At 41.6% G+C, this 17,753-nt stretch overlaps 2 protein-coding genes across 2 annotated transcripts in view; one reads left to right on the forward strand and one right to left on the reverse strand.

The window, feature by feature from the left end:
• Window positions 1-10,851, forward strand: part of WWOX (WW domain containing oxidoreductase) — a 437,105-nt gene extending 426,254 nt beyond the window's left edge. The window contains exon 9 of the mRNA XM_015874118.2: window positions 9,793-10,851. Coding sequence (XP_015729604.1) covers window positions 9,793-9,981 — 189 coding nt within the window. The 3' untranslated portion in view covers window positions 9,982-10,851. The remainder of the gene's footprint in view (window positions 1-9,792) is intronic.
• The window catches only part of MAF (MAF bZIP transcription factor), a 698,813-nt gene continuing 682,239 nt past the window's right edge, over window positions 1,180-17,753 (reverse strand). Inside the window, exon 3 of the mRNA XM_015874120.2 lies at window positions 1,180-11,120. The gene's annotated coding sequence lies outside the window, so the exon portion shown is untranslated. The remainder of the gene's footprint in view (window positions 11,121-17,753) is intronic.

Below are 17,753 nucleotides of genomic sequence, written 5' to 3' on the forward strand. Positions count from 1 at the left end.
GAAACCGTGCAAAGATATTGATAATTGATTCCATTTTATATAAGTTAAAAACTAGCTTTTCCCTCCTAGTGTGAAGGTAATGGGTTTTGTCTGTAGAAAGATAATAATCCTATGAACCATTTCTACGCCCTCTATTAAAGAATAGTAGAGCTTGCACTCGAACATAATGCCCATGTCATCCTGGCTTTTTAAGCATTCATCTTAAAAGAGTCTTCAAGGACTGGAAAGAGACCTTCCTGAGACACCGAGTTAAGGCTGAGAACTTAAAAAGTCATGGAGATCTGGTCAATTATTGTGTTTATTCATCTGCACCTCCTCTGGAAAAAGCCTCTTCAAACATGAGAGCTGTTTTCTTTCGATTAAAAAGTTGCCATTGCATTTAGTTTTCATAGGTAATGTGGAGGGGATTTTTCTTTCACCTTACTGTAGCGGGAGATAAACATGTCTCTTTTATTCTTCTTACCTATTCCTACACAGGAATGTTCATTTAGTGCAAGAATAACACCGCCAACAACAAAAATAGGGAAAAGTGCTAAATTGAAACCTTTCCACCAAGTTTGTATGCAGGGGATGACTTGATTTATAAGCTCAGGTAATTTCATTTTTGTTCACGCTCCTTCAATTGAAAGGCTCCCATAAACAGTGTTACAGAGCTGGAGGGAAGAGATGGGGAAATTTATCAAACTATTTATCAAATTATTTTTGCAGTCTGTCGAAGTCATAAAGCATGCTAGAAAAGAAACATAAAGAGGGTGTTCAAACAGAAAGACAAGTGGCCGGATGGCGGGCAGACAGAGAGCAAAAAGATGGCCAAAGAGATGGATCTGCCCCAAAACTCAGTGCCCAGGTTAGGTCTTACCTTGATGGATTAAAGGGTGAGAAAACAGAATGGAAAACAACACGGAGAATGAGAGATGGGTGCAAAGGAGATAGATGAGCTTCTCCCCCATTGATAGCCGGTAAGCCACCACTGAGGTTTATCAGCAGGGATGGTGTTGGGTCTGAATGTAGCCCATACTTGGCAGGGGAAGGATTCACATCCTGAGGTGGGAAAAAACAACCCTAAGTGTGCATCCGTGAGAGCAGGTCTTGGGAGGTAGCGCTGAGAAAGCAGGAAAAAAAAAAAAAAGAAAAAAAAAAGAAAAAGAAAAAGCAAGCAACTGAGATAGAATGAACCAGTCTAGTAAGAAATCTTTAATTTCTAATGAGCTTTAAAGGGTTTGAGAGAAGTGATTTTTTTTTTTTTTAACAAACCAGTTCAAGTACATGCCTTCAGATTATAAAAGTACCTGAAATTGCCTAGAATATCAGCATGCATAGCTTGTTAGTATTTACATATATTTACATAGGAAAACAAGAGAAAGATCTACAGTTATTTACAGTCTACATAGGAGAAGAGAAAGGCAGCATAATTGTATTTCCTAAAATACAGTAGTTGAATAGTCAGCACATGCATATTAAGATATATTTGCATGATAGAACGCAAATGTTTGAAGACCTTTTTAACTCCCTATGCTAAGGTGTAGCATAATAAAGGTAATTTTTTGTTTTGTTTTGTTTCTATTCTATTTGCATCAAGTGCTTTAAAATGTTCACTAACACAGCGGCAGCATTATTTACCCTGGCAATTAAAGCAACAGTACACACGATAATTTCCTACTAACTAGCAACAAGCTGCTGGTGAATGAAATATCTATTGTTTCTCATTATCCATCGACCAACATACAGGGATCTCTCCTTGTAAAGGCAGTGCCTAAGCTATCACCATTAATTATAGAAGTAATATAAATGAGACTCTACAGTATGTACTAAATGAAATATTAACAAGGCAAGTGTCTTTGAGCCTGAAAGATGCACTAACAGGGCACACTTTACAGCAGGCTATCTATGAAAATCACACATACATAATACAGGAGTGCCTGGCTTACATCTCTAAGCCTAGACATTAGAGGCCTGTTTGCTAGATCTGTATTATTGCAAAATACATTCCCTTAATTAGTTTCTGGAAGACAGAGTTATTAGTTAATTTCTTACCGTGATACGTCCCGATCATCACACCCTGTGGTTTTTCAATGCATTGTATTACTGAAATTTTTGTGTGTGCGTGTGTTTATATGTCAGCAGATGAGAAACAGTCTTTCTTTATCTTTAAAACTGAAACAAATAGCTTGTTAAATATTTGTCCCAAAAGGTCACTTGCTTAAAAAGCGTTGTGTTTTGTGGGATTGTTTCACTTGTATCTAAAGTCAAAGTTGGTCTAAAAAAAGATCTGTGCAATGAAGGAGGAAGCACAATGTCATTATTATGATGACATTCATTGCAATACTGCATTTGAAAAGACTCTAAATTTTGACTAGAATTAGTATTAAAAAGCTATGTAAGTATATACAACATATACAGAACTGTATGCGTACATACATTTATATAAAGTATGTCTATAATTAAAGTTAGGTACAGCAATAAAGTAAAACATTTCATGTCAGCAGAAGTTAAGAAGAGAAGCAATTTCATCAAATTCTCATGTACATGTATCTGAACACCAGGCAGTCCTATTCTGATGACTGACTTACAGCAGCATATCTATTCTGGCAGGATACATCTACAGTTAACAACCTGTTGGCCCAACTCTTCAAATTAACCTGCCTGGAAGAGTGTGGCTTAGCTGGCAGAGTACATATTTCAGAGAGATTTCCAATATCCTCTATAGGGTTTCCATTTTTGGCATTGGTCAACAAGTCATAACGGGACCTGTTTGTATCAACATAGTCTCAAAAAGTGAGTGGTAGAGATTCAGAGGTGCTGCAGGGATGGATGCTCTGGGGCTCTGGCTATCTCTGGCCTACTCTTTGCTTCCCACTGGGGACAGAGAAGCAAAGGACAGCAGCATCATATGACCAACGTGATCCCAACCCCATGTGAGGTTTTCCCAAATCTAGGCATGAAGAGAAGCACGTGGTGTCACACCACTGCTCTGTACGTCATGGCACAGTGAGAAGAAAGGAGCAGCAATGCTAGATGGTAGCAATTTGCATGCAGTGTTCAAAACTGCCACTTCAGTGGAGCAGTGATGTCTTGAAAGTGTAAATTGGGTGTGAACAGGAGTTCAGTGGGCAGGAGAAGAGAATTCAGAAGCGATCAGTGAGGAAATGCGGTGTTGGTAAAAGGCCGGTGAGCAGCCCATGGGGCATGCTGCTGAAATGCTGGTTGTGCAAGGAAAAGCCATATGCTTCACTGAAGTTTTTGAAGGTTAAGATGGTTCTTTGTCAGGCTTGAAGCAGTTTTCAGTAACTGATTATGAACTTCAGTGAGAACAAAGTAAGGAATAAGGAGCTGCCTGTGGGACCCAACTCCCACCCAGGTGCTGCAGAAGGAGCAGTAGCATTGCATAAACCTACATGTCTGCAGCTGCCTTAAACGTGAGGTGGTTTTATCTGAGATGTCTGTCAAAGGCTGGCACATACAATTCCAGATAGGAAATGTGGGCCCTTCTGAAGGATTTCCCAAGGCAGCTCAGATGTTAGAGTCCTGTGTTAGGCAATGTGGTATGCCACAGTGGGATGAACCCACTGCTCTTGCTTTCAGGGTCTGGTTACCTCTAAAGCAACCATTCATGGAGTCCCCAGTGGTACTCTGGCTAGTAGTGTTTGACCAAAATCTCATTGAGCTGGGCAAAAACAAATAGATGAGAGGATACCAGCATGGAGCCTGTTGTAGCAGAAAACTTCACAGGTTAAAGAAGGAAGTTTATACAATACAGAAAGATCTGCATGATTTTCCAAAGGTTCTTACATTTTTATCAGCTGTAATGCCAACATCATTTTAAATCTTCTTCTAGTCATTTTAACAATGGTTTATAGTACAAACAGTGCTTTTCAACAGGAGATGTGGAAGCAGTCCATAAACGTGAACTAGTCCTCACAACGCCCCTGTGAGGTGGGTAAACGTCAGTACTCTCGCATTTAACAAACAGGTGGGAAGAGTGAGGTACCTGGAGTTGAAGCCATTTATCCAAGTTCACTTGGGAAGTAAAGGCTGAAATGAGAACACCAGCCCAGTGCTCCTGCCTTGATGTGTTGTACTTCTCCTTTTCCCATGGAGTGACTGTTGCAGACAATCTGTTTGACACTGGATGCTGGAGGTGGGAAGCTTCCAAGCCCTATCACTGCCATAATTGAGAACATATGGGATGTTGCATAACACAAACAACATGGTGCATTATCAAAATACATTTATTACAGTGGACACATTTTCTTTTGCAAAGTTAAAACCCAGAATGTAAGTTAAATATAGCTGCATATATTGAGTAGTTGAAATAATCAGTAGGTCTTAATGCCTCAGCAGCTGAAAACAAATCCTCTTTCATGAACTACTGCAGTTCCCTTACTCAAAGAATATAGCACATTTATCTTCTATAATGTATGTAAAGAATACTGTAAATGTGTAAAGGTCTTAATGACACTAAGAAAAGTTACAGCTTGAAACCAACTATGCCTTGCAAGTAGAGAAGCTGTTAGAGTTTTGAGTCTTTGTAGTTGGGAATTAATTGAAAAAGGAATACATCAGAGGAAGAAAAAGCAGACCTTACAGATTTGGGTTTATTCGTTGTATTATCTTCTAAGAGATGCTTTGCTGGTTTAAATGTGGTGCTGGGGGAAGGGGAGGTGGTTGAGAATCTCTGGTTTAGATGTGGTTCAGTGAGACCTTTGAAAAGACTGTAATTACAGAGTCAGTTCAGGTCACGTTTTCCTGCTGGCACTTGGGTGGAGATGGGACCTGAAGTCAACTGCGCCTGATTTGTTTATTGAATCATATTTGGCAGCTTCCAAAGTTTTATTTTTCTTAGTTGCAGCTGTGATTTTGGTTTATCATACTCACCCAAACGAGCAAAGGCAGGTCTCAATTTCATATTTCCTTGCTGAAAAAAAACCACCACCATCAGGGAATCCAATTTTCTTACAGGAGAATAGCACACACATACTGTGAGTGTTACTCAGAAGATAACAGTGCATCTGGGATTGCTCTGAGTAAGAGGACTGCAGCAGGAACCAAATTGTTCTCCTATAATCTCCTGTATGAGGCTAAAACTTAGTTGCTTGAGATCCCAAATGGAAACAAGTGTATTCCTAGTGCAGCTCCCTGATATCAGGCAAACTGACCCTGCTCTAGCCTGGATCTGAACCCTAGGGTGCTTCCCAGGGGCACAGCAAAGGGTGGGAGAGCCCATGCGCTGCAGTATGCTACTGCGTAATGAGTGGTTCCACTATCAGTGATGCGCAGGCTGTTGTGTTGAGCTGGAATTTTTGTGCTAGGGCTGTGTTTGCTTGGTCTAGTAGTCCTGAGGTGGTTAACAGTAAAAGCCTGAAGAGTTGTTAGGAAGCACTTGGCTTTTTATTTCTCTGGAGCTGCTCGCCTTGAGTCTGGACCTTGTCACAACTGCTCTCCTCCTGTGTCATTGTGAATTCACCTCCCTCCACCGGCCATCATTTAAGATGCACCGTGTTAAACTTCACCTCAGGCTACCCAGATAACGGGCCTTAATACTTAATTTTTTTGTAATAAAATGAATAACAACTCCTTTTCAGAATAGCTGATTCTACCTCGCTGGTAGGCAATGCCCTTAACAGAGTGTAGAGTGATCTTATTAATTTGTAGTTGATAAGTATACAGATAAGTTATGGCTTTGTTTCTATTATTTATATGCTTCCTACGTAAACCTGCTTCAGAACAGGGATCTAATCTTAGAAAATAAACATGCATTTGAAAGCAGACAAATCTGAAAACTAAACATTAGCTGTGTAATATGTTTTCTTATCAGGAATGTAAGTAGTATCTTAGAATACTAACAGATGCATTATATATATTAATGAGGGATTTACCATATGCTGTACATCGGGAACCCCTCTTCTTTAACTGTTAAGGTATCCAATATCCTTTTGTACTCAGTACCATCAGTTACAAATTGATAGCTCACAGTTATGAAATAAATGCCTGTGAACTAGTAGCTGCTTAGTACTTTTATTTCAACAAAGGATTTTGGGAGGATGGATAATTTAGATCTCTGAGCCTCAACTATAAATAAACAGCAACGGCTTTACAAATCCCACCCTGCTGCAGTTTAAGATTGTATTACAAAACTGACAAATGATTTGCAAAGGAGAATGATGAACTCTTATTACTAAGACACTCTTCAACTTAATCCAAAACAAGATTCCTGGGTAATTTTACGTACACTGGGAAGATTGATGGCGTGGTGCTTGCCTAGCAGCTTTCAGACGTTTGCCGGGATCGGAAATGGCATTGAGGCATGATTAAAGATTCAGTTGGGCTTCTCACAAATTCTTTATCCCACGTATTCATCATCCCCACTCGCTGCTTTGTTAGGGTTAAGGCAGCTGACCCCCAGCCCGGGTGATTAGCACCATATACAACTGACGGACATAAGGAAAAAAAATGTTTAGGTTGCCCGGAGCTTTTAGCATTGTTTATTGGTTTAAATTGTTGGGAGCCGGGACGTTAATCACAATAGATCAGGGAGAGCCTGTGACAACTGACAAGCTCATTGTTTAAGACATTTTTTAACGAAGTTGTTAACATTAATTCTTTTATATAGTACTCTAATCTTCTTCAAATTATGTTCTGACATGGCACAAACCGCTTGGCATTGAAAGTCATTCAACAGTGATTAAAGTGCTCTTTTTATCGGTTTAAGAATGTTTCATCTTGTATCAGCAGTATGGAATTGTTTACTAATTAGATTCCCTAACATCCTCCGCTGTCATATGCTGATGATATGTGAACAGGAAAGCTGATGAGCAAAAAAATTAAAACTTGTTATTAAACTGTCATAAAGCCCGGTGTATAAAGATGTCATTCAAAAGACCGCGTTCAGAAGGGCTAAACAATATTTACTGAGAAACTCAGCATTTTCTCAGCCCAGCTGTGCATTGGCTCTGCAGTTATCCAGCCCCAGCCCTTTTGAGGGGGTTGATGCCAAGCAGGGGTCAGTTGCACAAGGACCTTCCCATTTGGCACAATCAGTATTGGCTTCCTTGGGTCCTGTTGGGATGGGGACCTCCCAGCACCCCACCCAACCCAGAGCATTATTGAGTCCCCTATGTCCCTGGGCAAGTCACTTAAGATCCTGCATTCACCGGAGGAATTTAGATGCTTAAATGGCTTTGGGAACCTGAGAGTTACCTTCTATATTTCTTGCTTTTGTTATCATCAAGCTCCTAGGCTTGATGAGTTCACATTTGTCCATTATTCTCTGATACTTAAAGCTTTTCCCTCTGTCAACAAAGGGATAAATAGGACTGCATTTCTCTTAAATAATAAAAAGAAGACATACTTTTCTTCCTATGTGAGAACAATTGAACTTTTTTCTACCAAACCACTCAGGACAATTGAAACACTTAGAAAGATGTAAAGATATACACAGCCAAAAAGCAAATGGCACATTGCTTACATCCAGTCCTCAGTGAAACACTGGAGGCATCACATGATAAAGTGCTTTGGGCTTCCAGCCACATAATCTTTTATCACTTAAAGTAAATATCTTACACGCACACAGGGAAAACTATTCTCTTCTTTTGGAGTTGAGGTTGTGTCAGTGTTGGAGGTATAAAGCACTGCCGTTATGCTGTAGGACGTTTTCTGCCTGCTGAGAATTTTGTTGAAGATCACATTTGACTCATGTGGAAAGACAAATTATTGTTTGGTTTGGATTTTGAACTGCTCTGATAAACTTTTCTTTATGAATCAGCTGAGTTTTCTACAAGCTAGCCTAAGTTTGGCTCAGCTGGATGGATGCTTTACAGCAATAGCTTAAGGGCTCTCATTCTGCGTTGAGCACTTCAGTTTAATTTTACCTTTCCAATAAAAGTCCAGTTGAATTGCTTGCAAAAACTAATAATAACACTCTTTGGGGGCTTTGAATCATTCTAAGCAGCTGAATACAGTGAACATACCTGTGCTGCGGAGCTTTACAGGATAGTTCAAATGAGCATAATATTGTTCTCTGTTAATAGTATCTTTAGTAGAAGTCTCCTACATTTCTGCTACTGCCTTTAAGATACTTTCTCCTTTTTTAAAAAATATAGTGGTTTAATAAGTGGAGTGCTTTGCATTATAGTAATTTAAAAAATATTTCGGTCCGATGACAAATATGTGCCTTAATAGAGACAGTTTGGTTTACCTTGTTATGGGAGATCATTCCTAAGCCGTGGAGCCATCATTATCAGCTTAATCCCATCTTCTGAGAAAACTGCCTATCTTGCAGACAAATACGCCTTTCTTTGCTGTTACAAAATTGAGACACCTCAATTAAGAGAGCTGAGGTTTTTTTTTAGAAAGGCTGCCCTTGAAGGATGAGAATGCAGAGCAGAGTTTTTGGAGGCTGACCTGCAAACAGCACCCTGAGTTTCCCTGATTGTGGCACTGAAAGGCTGGGGGAAAAAAAACAACTGCAGGAAAATCACAGGAGGTTGAAGCTCATTCCCTTTTCCCATTAAATTATCCTAATGTGGCAATGTCTAATTTCTATTCATTTACTTCTTTCTATCATAGTTGGCAGCTTCTTTATTCTGATTCCTATCAGCCCATAATGAGTTACCACAGAAAGGACTAAGATGTACATAAATAATCACAAGATGCCAGATAAACTATCGGTTTTAAATTAGCGTTGTGCGCAGTGTCTTGCTTTGCGCTCTCGCCTCTTATTTTTAAGTACAGTTTACAAAGGCAGCCAGTTTCACGTTCTTTTTGCAACTCTCCTGGCAATGTGCTTGCAGCCTTGAGTGCCCCATTGCTGGGGTGCACCCACTGCTGTCCACATGCCCTCCAGCTCCAGCTTTCTGTTGGAGAAATTCAGAGAAGCCAGTTCATAACATAAGTTCATTTTGTGTTAAAAAAAATAGATAAAGAAGGGGAAAAAAAAAATAAAAAATTCTCTGCTCCACAGAATCCTAATCTACCTGCTTCTTAAAGCATTATAAGACTTGAGAAAATGTTTTTTAGAGAATAGTAAATTAAAAGAAAGCACTGGGAAGGCTCATGTCTGTGCAGAACTGGCCTCTCTGCCTGCAGCAGTTGACAAACATTCCTGCACGGCAGCAGTGACAATGGCCACAGCAAAACCACAGATCAGAGATAGATGGGCTGGTTTGGCACAAAGCCTGATTGCACTTTGTGTGATAGGTCTTAATTAGAATGCCCAGGTTAATTTTGTATGAGAGGCTTAAAAAAACCCAACCCACCAAAATAGATATACCTGTCAGTTTGCAGTGCCAGGGTTAGGAAACGGCAGTGCCCAAAGTATGGGGTATTTTGGGGTTGGAAGGGAGCTTTTAGGTGCTGCTTTGAAACTTGGATTAACTTTTCTGGTTTCTTGGATCTACTTTTCTGGTTTTAGGGCTTTTTTTTTTTCACTACCCCCCAGGACTTATTGAAAAAGAGCAAAAGAACAGAGATCAGGGAATGAGATTCTGGATTATTTCTGTCACTCTACGAGCAAATGAAAAGGAAAAATAACTTCTCATTAGGGTGTGTTGTAGGTAAGTGGCCAGCAGGCAAACAGGCAGCATCCTTAGCAATGCTTTGGTTGCAGTGCTTTCACCGATGCTCTCCTAAAGACGCACAGCTCCGGCGGAGAGCAAGCAAATTGACAGAGATAAAAATACCTGTGTTTCTCTCTATATAAATATACATACGTATATGCTTGTATATATATATATATATATATATGGGTTTTTTTCAATGTTTTTTTCAATTTTTTTTTTTTTTTTGTTATTTCAGCAACAGGGAGCTGCTACGACCGTGTACTGCGCGACGGCCGCCGAGCTGGAGGGGCTGGGAGGGATGTACTTCAACAACTGCTGCCGCTGCCTGCCCTCGGCCGAGGCTCGCAATGAGCTGACAGCCACAGCCCTATGGGAGCTGAGCGAGAGGCTGATCCGTGAGCAGCTTGGCAGGCGGTCCCCGTGACAGAACGCCCCGCACACTCAGAACCTGCCAGCGCTGGAGCCCATCCAATCTTATCATCTAGAGGTTTTCCGTATACCTCCGATAGAGATTAACCAGTGTTAAATGAAATAATAGCAGTCACAACATAGTGAAAAATGTTAAGTACTAATGGGAAGTGGGGAATACGGCGGGTTAAAGGGACAATGCAGCTTCCTGGGGCTTAGTTAGTCGTGCTTCTCTTCTTTTGATTATAGCCTGTTCAAAGTGTAACCCAAGGAGGCACGCTTTGTGCCATTGCAGAAACGCGGTGCCACAGATATTCTCTGTTGTTCTGATTAATGGCTTAGTTACATAGCCCAATATGGGATTTCCTCTTTATTTTGATAATTACTGTCTGTTAGGCTGTAGGTATCGACCAGGATATGGGTAGTGGTGTTGATTCCTTTTCCCTGCAAGGATTTTATAGGGTGTGGCGAATTAAAAAGATTATTAAGGAAAGAAATCTCTCCTGCCCTTGACTGCTGGCTGCAAATACATCCATGCTATCTAAAAACAGGGGGTGCAAAAAGACTTCTGAACAGAAATGCCAAAATCACAGCTAATTAAATATTTCTTTTGTCTTAAAAGATTATAGTAAAAGATATTTTGTAAACCATTCCTTAATATCATAGAATTAGCAAAGACGGTTTTGTTTCCTAAAGAATGCACGGGGTGTAATCAGGGGGGTTAAGTGGTATTTCCATCCATTTCTCAGTTCACAGTTTTAAGGAGTTTTTGTGGGTTTTTTCTTGCAAAATTCACAGTAGCTCAGTTCTCTTGATACTGTATCCCAATCCAAATCTCTCTATTTTTCTTTAAATATAATAAAACATGCTTGCTTGAGTAATGTCACCTGAAGAGAAAGTTTGTCTCATTTCTGCAAACGTCTTAGTTAATTTTCTTTTTCTTTTTTTTTTTTCTTATTTTTTCTTTTTTTTTTTAGAAAAGAAAAACTTGAGGAAAAATAAAGAGCTTCTCGTTGCTACCAAGAGAATGCTGATTTTTTTTTCTTGTTTCTTTCAGAGTTCTTTGTTTGTTTCTTTGTTTTGTATTTTGTGCTTTGTAGCTGTCTTCATGCCAGAACGTTGTCCTAATCCAGCATCAGTCCAGCATCACATTTTCTGTGGACAGAATATAAACACATAAATAGAAGGACACATTGTTAATAGAAGCTTATATGACCCCTGTATCAAATGATTTATTGCTAACAGTCTGTCTCCTATGATTTGTCTCATAAGGACTCAGCTGTTGCATAGGTGTTATAATAAGGCATGCGGTCACCTGGGAGGAGCACCCCAAGCATCCTTCTATGGAAAGTCCCACCACACTTCTGTAAGGAATGAGGGTGTCACAGCTATACCTAGAAGCCATATACTGGTTTGACTCTAATTTTTCCATTTCCAGCTAACCCTAACTCAGTGTGAGCTCTCCTTAGTTTGGCAGCGTTCAGTCTCCTGTGCACAAAGTTGGAAATCTCTGCAGGGAAGGGCTCTCTCTTTCCGTAAACTTAAATGTCTTCAGTGTGGGAAGCTGGGAGCTACTATGCTCTGATCTAGGCTAAGTCAGCTGAACCAGCTTTATACCAAGGAAATGGAGGCTTTTTCTTTCCTCCAAAGCCCTTGGCATCTTTCAACCTTCTGCCCAAATGCAGCCTCAACTACTGCTGACTTTCCCACTGATGCTTGCTCACTGACTTCCTTACCCAATGATACAGCCTTTCCTAAAGCAGCAATAAAAACAATATGGCCTTGCTTATATCTGCTGCACAGCCTGTGCTGCCACTGCCTTCCCTAAATAAGCAATCCTGCCTGTCATTCTTCCTCTATAGCAGGCTGCTTCCCCAAGGCCAGCTCTTGCTCCCGCATTGAAACATTTGGCAGAATAAAGAAATAAAAAGGGATTTTCCAGCAAGAGCAACATCTCTTTTCAGCTTTTTTTTTTCTTTTTCTTTTTTTTTTTTTTTTTTTTTTTTTCTTTTTGAAAGAAGGAAGAAAGAAAAAAAACAAACTCTTTCTGGTCTCCAGGGTTTGTTCTGTTCTCCACAGACCAGATCCTGGTACTGGGTAATGCCTGAAAGGTTTGTTGGTGTGGGTCAAAGTGCTTGCATGTTGAAGTGTTGGTTACAATCAAATTCCTTGGGTTGTCTGGAGTTTGTCTGGGGGTGAAAAACTGATTAACTTCTGTCACCTGTGCAGCAGTCTTCTCAGAAGGATTATTTTTCTTTTTCACACCAAAAAGTGAATTACTCTCATATGCTGGTACCCCAGCCCAAGAGAGCAGGGCTGTGCACCACAACTGGCACTGCTCAATGCTTTAAAGACATTGCTGAACTCACTTCAAAGAACACTTGGGTACCAATTTTCTTCCCACATATTTCCCTCTTTCAGTATTAGGAGGAGAAAGTATTTTCACTGTCAGCATAGTTTTGCATTAGTATGAAAGCAAGCAAATGTGACTTTATAGAGTTGATCAGTTTCTGGTTAATAAATACTCACTGGCTCTGGTGCATTACCGTAGCTAACCAGCATTTAACAGTCCCCATTTTCTCCAGCTCAGGTAAAATCTCTCAGTGAGTGTTTCCTCACTCTTACTTTCCCTCATTCTCTCCCTTTTTCTTTCTCCCTTTTTTCCTTCCCTTTTTCTGTCCTTTTGTCTCTCACTCTCCTACACAGAGATGGCCAGCAAAAAAAAACAAAAACAAAAAACAACACAAAACCAAATCAACCTTGCACTTTTTTTTCCCATTTTCATTCCAAATGAAAAATGGCACAAAGCTGCAGAGCATTTGCTTCTATTAGAAACACTTGTGAAAATAATTTTTTTTACACTCAGCTCGGTTTCAGTGCAGGAGGGATGTGCAGGACATTAAGAAAGGAAAAGCGATTGAAAAGAAACAGACTCCAAACCCTCCTTTTTAATATCCTAGATGTGCCTAAGTAAGACATTGGCTTTCAAATATATTTTGGTGTAAAATTTGGCACATTTAAAGCTAGTCGGGTTTATTTATTTGACTGGCTTACATTTTTCTGGTTGATTTACCTGAGGCAATGTCTGTGTGAATCACTCCACAAAGCATTGACTCTGGTGTTCATTAAAGGTAGTTAAGTGATCCTGCATCTGATATTAAAGCAAACCCCATTAACCTTAACTAGTATCATATCAGCAAAACAAAAATGACTGGACAAAGCAAAAAATAGTGTGTATTTATAGTTCTTGGAAAATAACCAGTCAGCCAGTCAAGCCCCTAGCAGTCCTATGGTTATCCCCCCAAATGGTGTTGGTTATTTTTTGTCCCTGTCTTTATAGGTGTCATGGTTCTTCTCAAGTCCATGTTTATGAACAAGCAAACTCCCAAAGCTCCTGTAGTCATGGAGGTGTTCTCCATGCTGTGGGCATTGTCCATGGTCCGCCCAGGAAGGAGCTGACTGCAGGGACTGGATAGAAGAGAACCAGCAAAAAAACAGCAATAAAACATGTCAAGTCTCTGCTTTTATTTCTTTAATTTTCTTCTGACATCTGGAAGACAAATTTCAGATGTTTTCAGAGCAGGTAGGTATTTTTATTATTAAAGAAAGTCTTTCCAGCAACACTGCAATAATTTGACTTACATCAAGGTTGAATAACTCCTTGTCAGGTGTTAAGCTCATGACCTTTCAAGCCAAACACTCTTATACTAACCAGTTTACCATTGGAATGATCAATATCTTGTAAGTGAGAAAGTCTAGACAGATCTTATTTTGTCCTTTGGTATCACTTGTGGCTTTGGAATTGATCATTATATGCAGCAGGGGAAAAAATGCCTATACATTTCATGCTCCGTATTTATCTTGACAAGGTTCTCTAGGATTATATTTTCATAATCTGAATGGCAGTGGAACAGCTGCTCAAACTGTGCAAGTCCTTCTTATCAGGCTGAATTTAAGCTACGGTAATTACTCTTTCTCCTTATGTATTTCTTTTTTAAACAAGCGTGTACCATACTTTAAAATATATGGTGAGGGGTGGCAGAGGGGCATGCTGAGAAGCTTGGAAAATACAGCTAGAATTTGACATATTTCTTTCCATGCAGAGTGGCTGATTCAGGCTTGTGTTTTGTTCTCAGTGTAAGCCTTGAGTCGGGTCGGTTTGGGAAAACCAGCCCTGCTGGTGCTAAAACCAGTGTCTTACAGTTTGGTAGTGGGGTGATCCCATGGGACTGAGATTGCAAAGATCTTCCTAAACAGCTGAGTTTACGCCCTCAGCCTTTGAGCCTGTGGCTGGCCTTCAGCATGGTTTTGGACAAAGGATAAGGGCCTCGAAGGCACTCAGCCCGAGCTCAGTCTGGCTTGAAACTCTCTAAGCAATGAGCTGTTCCCTCACCCCAAATGGAAAACAGACCCAGGCACAAGACCAATCCTATCCATACGGTTTATCCCATCCTGCAAACCTTTAGGAGTGGCTGTGGCAGACTGATTTCCTACAGTGCTAACCATGTTATTTACTGGATGCCTGCTCTGGGCTGTGCTTTTTCTTCTCTCTCTAACCCATTGCCTTTGCAGAGCACTTTCCAACGGGTGTTTGGTGAATTAGCTCTGTGCTTTAAAAGAGAAGATTGCTCTGGCAGAGAATAGTGCAGTTGTAAAAGTGTCAAGGTGTTATGAATGTCCTGATGATAGAGCCCAGTTGTTATCTGCTGGGTAGTGAGGGAGGATAGCTAATGATGTGCAGCATGTAAACCGTTTGTTGCTCTAATCCATCTGTGTGGAGAGGAGTGAAAAAGAGGGGCGAAATCCTGGGAAAATTACTTGGACAGCTGGAGATAAAGTGTGCACTGATGGAGTCATCCAGAGGTAGCTGTCAACATGAGCTGTGTTTGCATATAATCCAAGCAATGCACAATGATTCCTTTCGGTGTGTTTTTTATGGGGTTAGAGGCGGAGGGGGAGGAAGGGGTTCGTGTGTCTGTGCACTGATCTTAATTGCACTCCAGTATCTCTTACCAACTGGGCTCCAGTTTTAAATGAGGAATGTGATTTTAATCAATTCATGGCTGGGTGGTGGAGAGAAGTACCACAAACAGACCAAAGCAAGACATACGGATCCCTTTGGAGGACCTGATTTAAATGAGAAGCAATCATTTTATTAATTCTGCTGTGTTTTATAGACCTTTTATATGGAACATTACCCATACAACTTACTTCGCTATCTAATTAAAAAGGGCTCTTATCAATTTGCTGGGCAGTTGCTTATGCAAAAAGAAAAGAGAGGAAGAAATAATATTACATATATTTTTTCTTTCCTGAATCCCAGAAAATCATCTGTCTTAAGGGGGTACAGAGCAAATCGCCAAATGCCTAATGATGAGTCTGCTATGGCTGGTAGCTGTTACTGTTGAAGGAACCCCAGTGCTTTTGGGGAGGAGGCTTGCACCATGAAGGTCTGGTGCAGCATGTGGGTAGGTGAGTAGCCTGAAGGAAGGGCAGTTCCCCTGCTGTGGAAAGCACAGAACCATAGAATCATAGAATGGCTTGAGCTGGAGAGGACTTAGAATCATTAACAGTTGAAAAGACCACTAGGACAATCTAGTGCAGCCCCAACCCACTCCCACCATGCCCACAAAACCACATCCCTCAGTGCCACATCTCCATGGTTCTTGAACACCTCCATGAATGTTGACTCCCCACCTCCCTGGTCAGCTGTGCCACTGCATCACTTCTCCTTCTGAGAAGAAATGTTTCTGAATATCCAACCTGAACCTGCTCTGATATAACTTAAGGCCATTCCCTCTTGTCCTACTGCTGTGACCTGGGATAAGAGGCCAATCCCCACCTCACTACAATGTGAATCATTAGGTCTCTCCTTAGCCTTCACTGCTCTATACAGCACCATCCCAGTTCCCTCAGCTGCTCCTCATAAGACCTGTGCTCCAGACCCCGCACCAGCTTTGCTGCTCCTTCTCTGGACATAATCCAGGCCAGTTCCAACCTCCGGCCATGGACAGAGTTGCACCTTATTGTGGTATTTCTATCCAGTTTACGTGTGGGATGTGGTAAAGCCATTCCAACCCCATGCAAGGCAGTGGCACAGGAAATCAGGAAGGGAAGATGGGAGAAAAATACCTCCTGCCCCCTCCCACCCCTCTATAAACTGGTGCTTTATGTGGCGTATTGGATTTTACAAGCGAGGAGCCTGCAGGGAGCTGCCTGCCGAGCACACAGTTAGCAGTGATTGAACAGCCACGTTTGAGCATTTTGACTTAAATCCAGTGTAAACTTCTAAGCGAGCTGCTGGCCCGGCCGGGTCTCTGGTGGGTGGCCGCCAGCAGAGCATGGCAGCCCACAGCCCAGCACACGGTCACTGCTCAAACGGAGCCCAAAAGGTCACTTCACTGGCTCCTGGTTTGCTCTTCTCCCTCCCAGGGAAGGCTCCATTGCTCCCCTCCTCTCTCTCTCTCCCTGGCTGGAGCCAGGGCTGAGCCCATCTCTATGCACCCGCACTACAAACACACCAGGAGTATTTTCCTTCCAGCAAAGCTGCTCCTTTAATCTTTATGAGCAGGAGAAATTCATGCATTACAGAGGCGCAAAAATGAGAAGGGAAGGGCGGGTGGGAATAGTTGCATTAGAATTAAGCACTGTTTTTAATATGACACCTGTCAGACTTATTGTTAAAAATATGGAGAAACGCTCCCTTCAGAAATAATAACGCCGCAGTGAGCCCTGTCAACAGCCGTAATTAGGAGCTGTTTACCGGCAGCACTGGGGCTGCGCGGACACCACGTGGTGCTCTGAGGGCCAAGGGATAACCCTGCACTGGGGTTTGCACTGTGGCCCCACCATAACATTGTTTCCCCAATGACACCACTGCCCCAACCACCACATTGCTTCCCCACTGACGCCATTGCTCCTGCCACCACGCTGTTTCCCCAATGACACTGTTGTCCCCACCATGTTGCTTCCCCTTTGACACCATTGCCCCTGCCATCACACTGTTTCCCCACTGACACCATGGCTCTTGCTACCACGTGGCTTCCCCAGTGACACCATGGCCCCACACCACCACTTTGCCCAGTGACACCACTGCCCAGTGGGGACCAAGCGCTGTCACTAAGTTGAGACCACTAAACAATTTAAGGATCAATTTACGGCAGGGTGGTGGGAAGGGGTGAAGGGCAGGGAAAGGGAAACCAAGCAGAAAAGAGCTGTTGGGAACCCAGTGTTCCCAGCAGCTGCTGTTGGGAGCACCCATGGCCACTGCAATTAGTGGAGCGTGCCCCAGCCCAACAGCCGCCTCCTGCCGCTGCGGGCGTTATTTGGGAGGCACAGAGCACGCGGTTACGCTCCGACCACAAAATTAATTTCATTTATGCCTTCAGCCAGATTTCAAAGCCGGGCTCTGGAGACGCAGGATAAATTAATTTATTAAAAAGCAATAGCTTGATAATGCACATGATGATAGAATAAATGAATCTGTTCAATATCTTATAAAACAGTTGGCAATCGCATAATAGAGCATTCATTGTCAATTTAGTAGCTTGTCTCATTATACTCTGCAAATAGTAGTAAAATGGTGTATTATTCATGAACCAACATGCTTTAATTACTTTTAGTGCACATTTATTTTTTCAAATGTAATATGAGTTAGATTCATCTATAACTGTAACCCAGCTGATGAATCCTACAGCAGAAACACAGACTGGAAGAGGTGTTTTATGAGAGCAGTGATCAGGTTCTGGGAAGTTTGTAGCATTTCTGTATGCTACAAAAGCATCACCT

The sequence above is a fragment of the Coturnix japonica genome, chromosome 11, assembly GCF_001577835.2.
Source record: "Coturnix japonica isolate 7356 chromosome 11, Coturnix japonica 2.1, whole genome shotgun sequence".
NCBI lineage: Eukaryota > Metazoa > Chordata > Aves > Galliformes > Phasianidae > Coturnix > Coturnix japonica.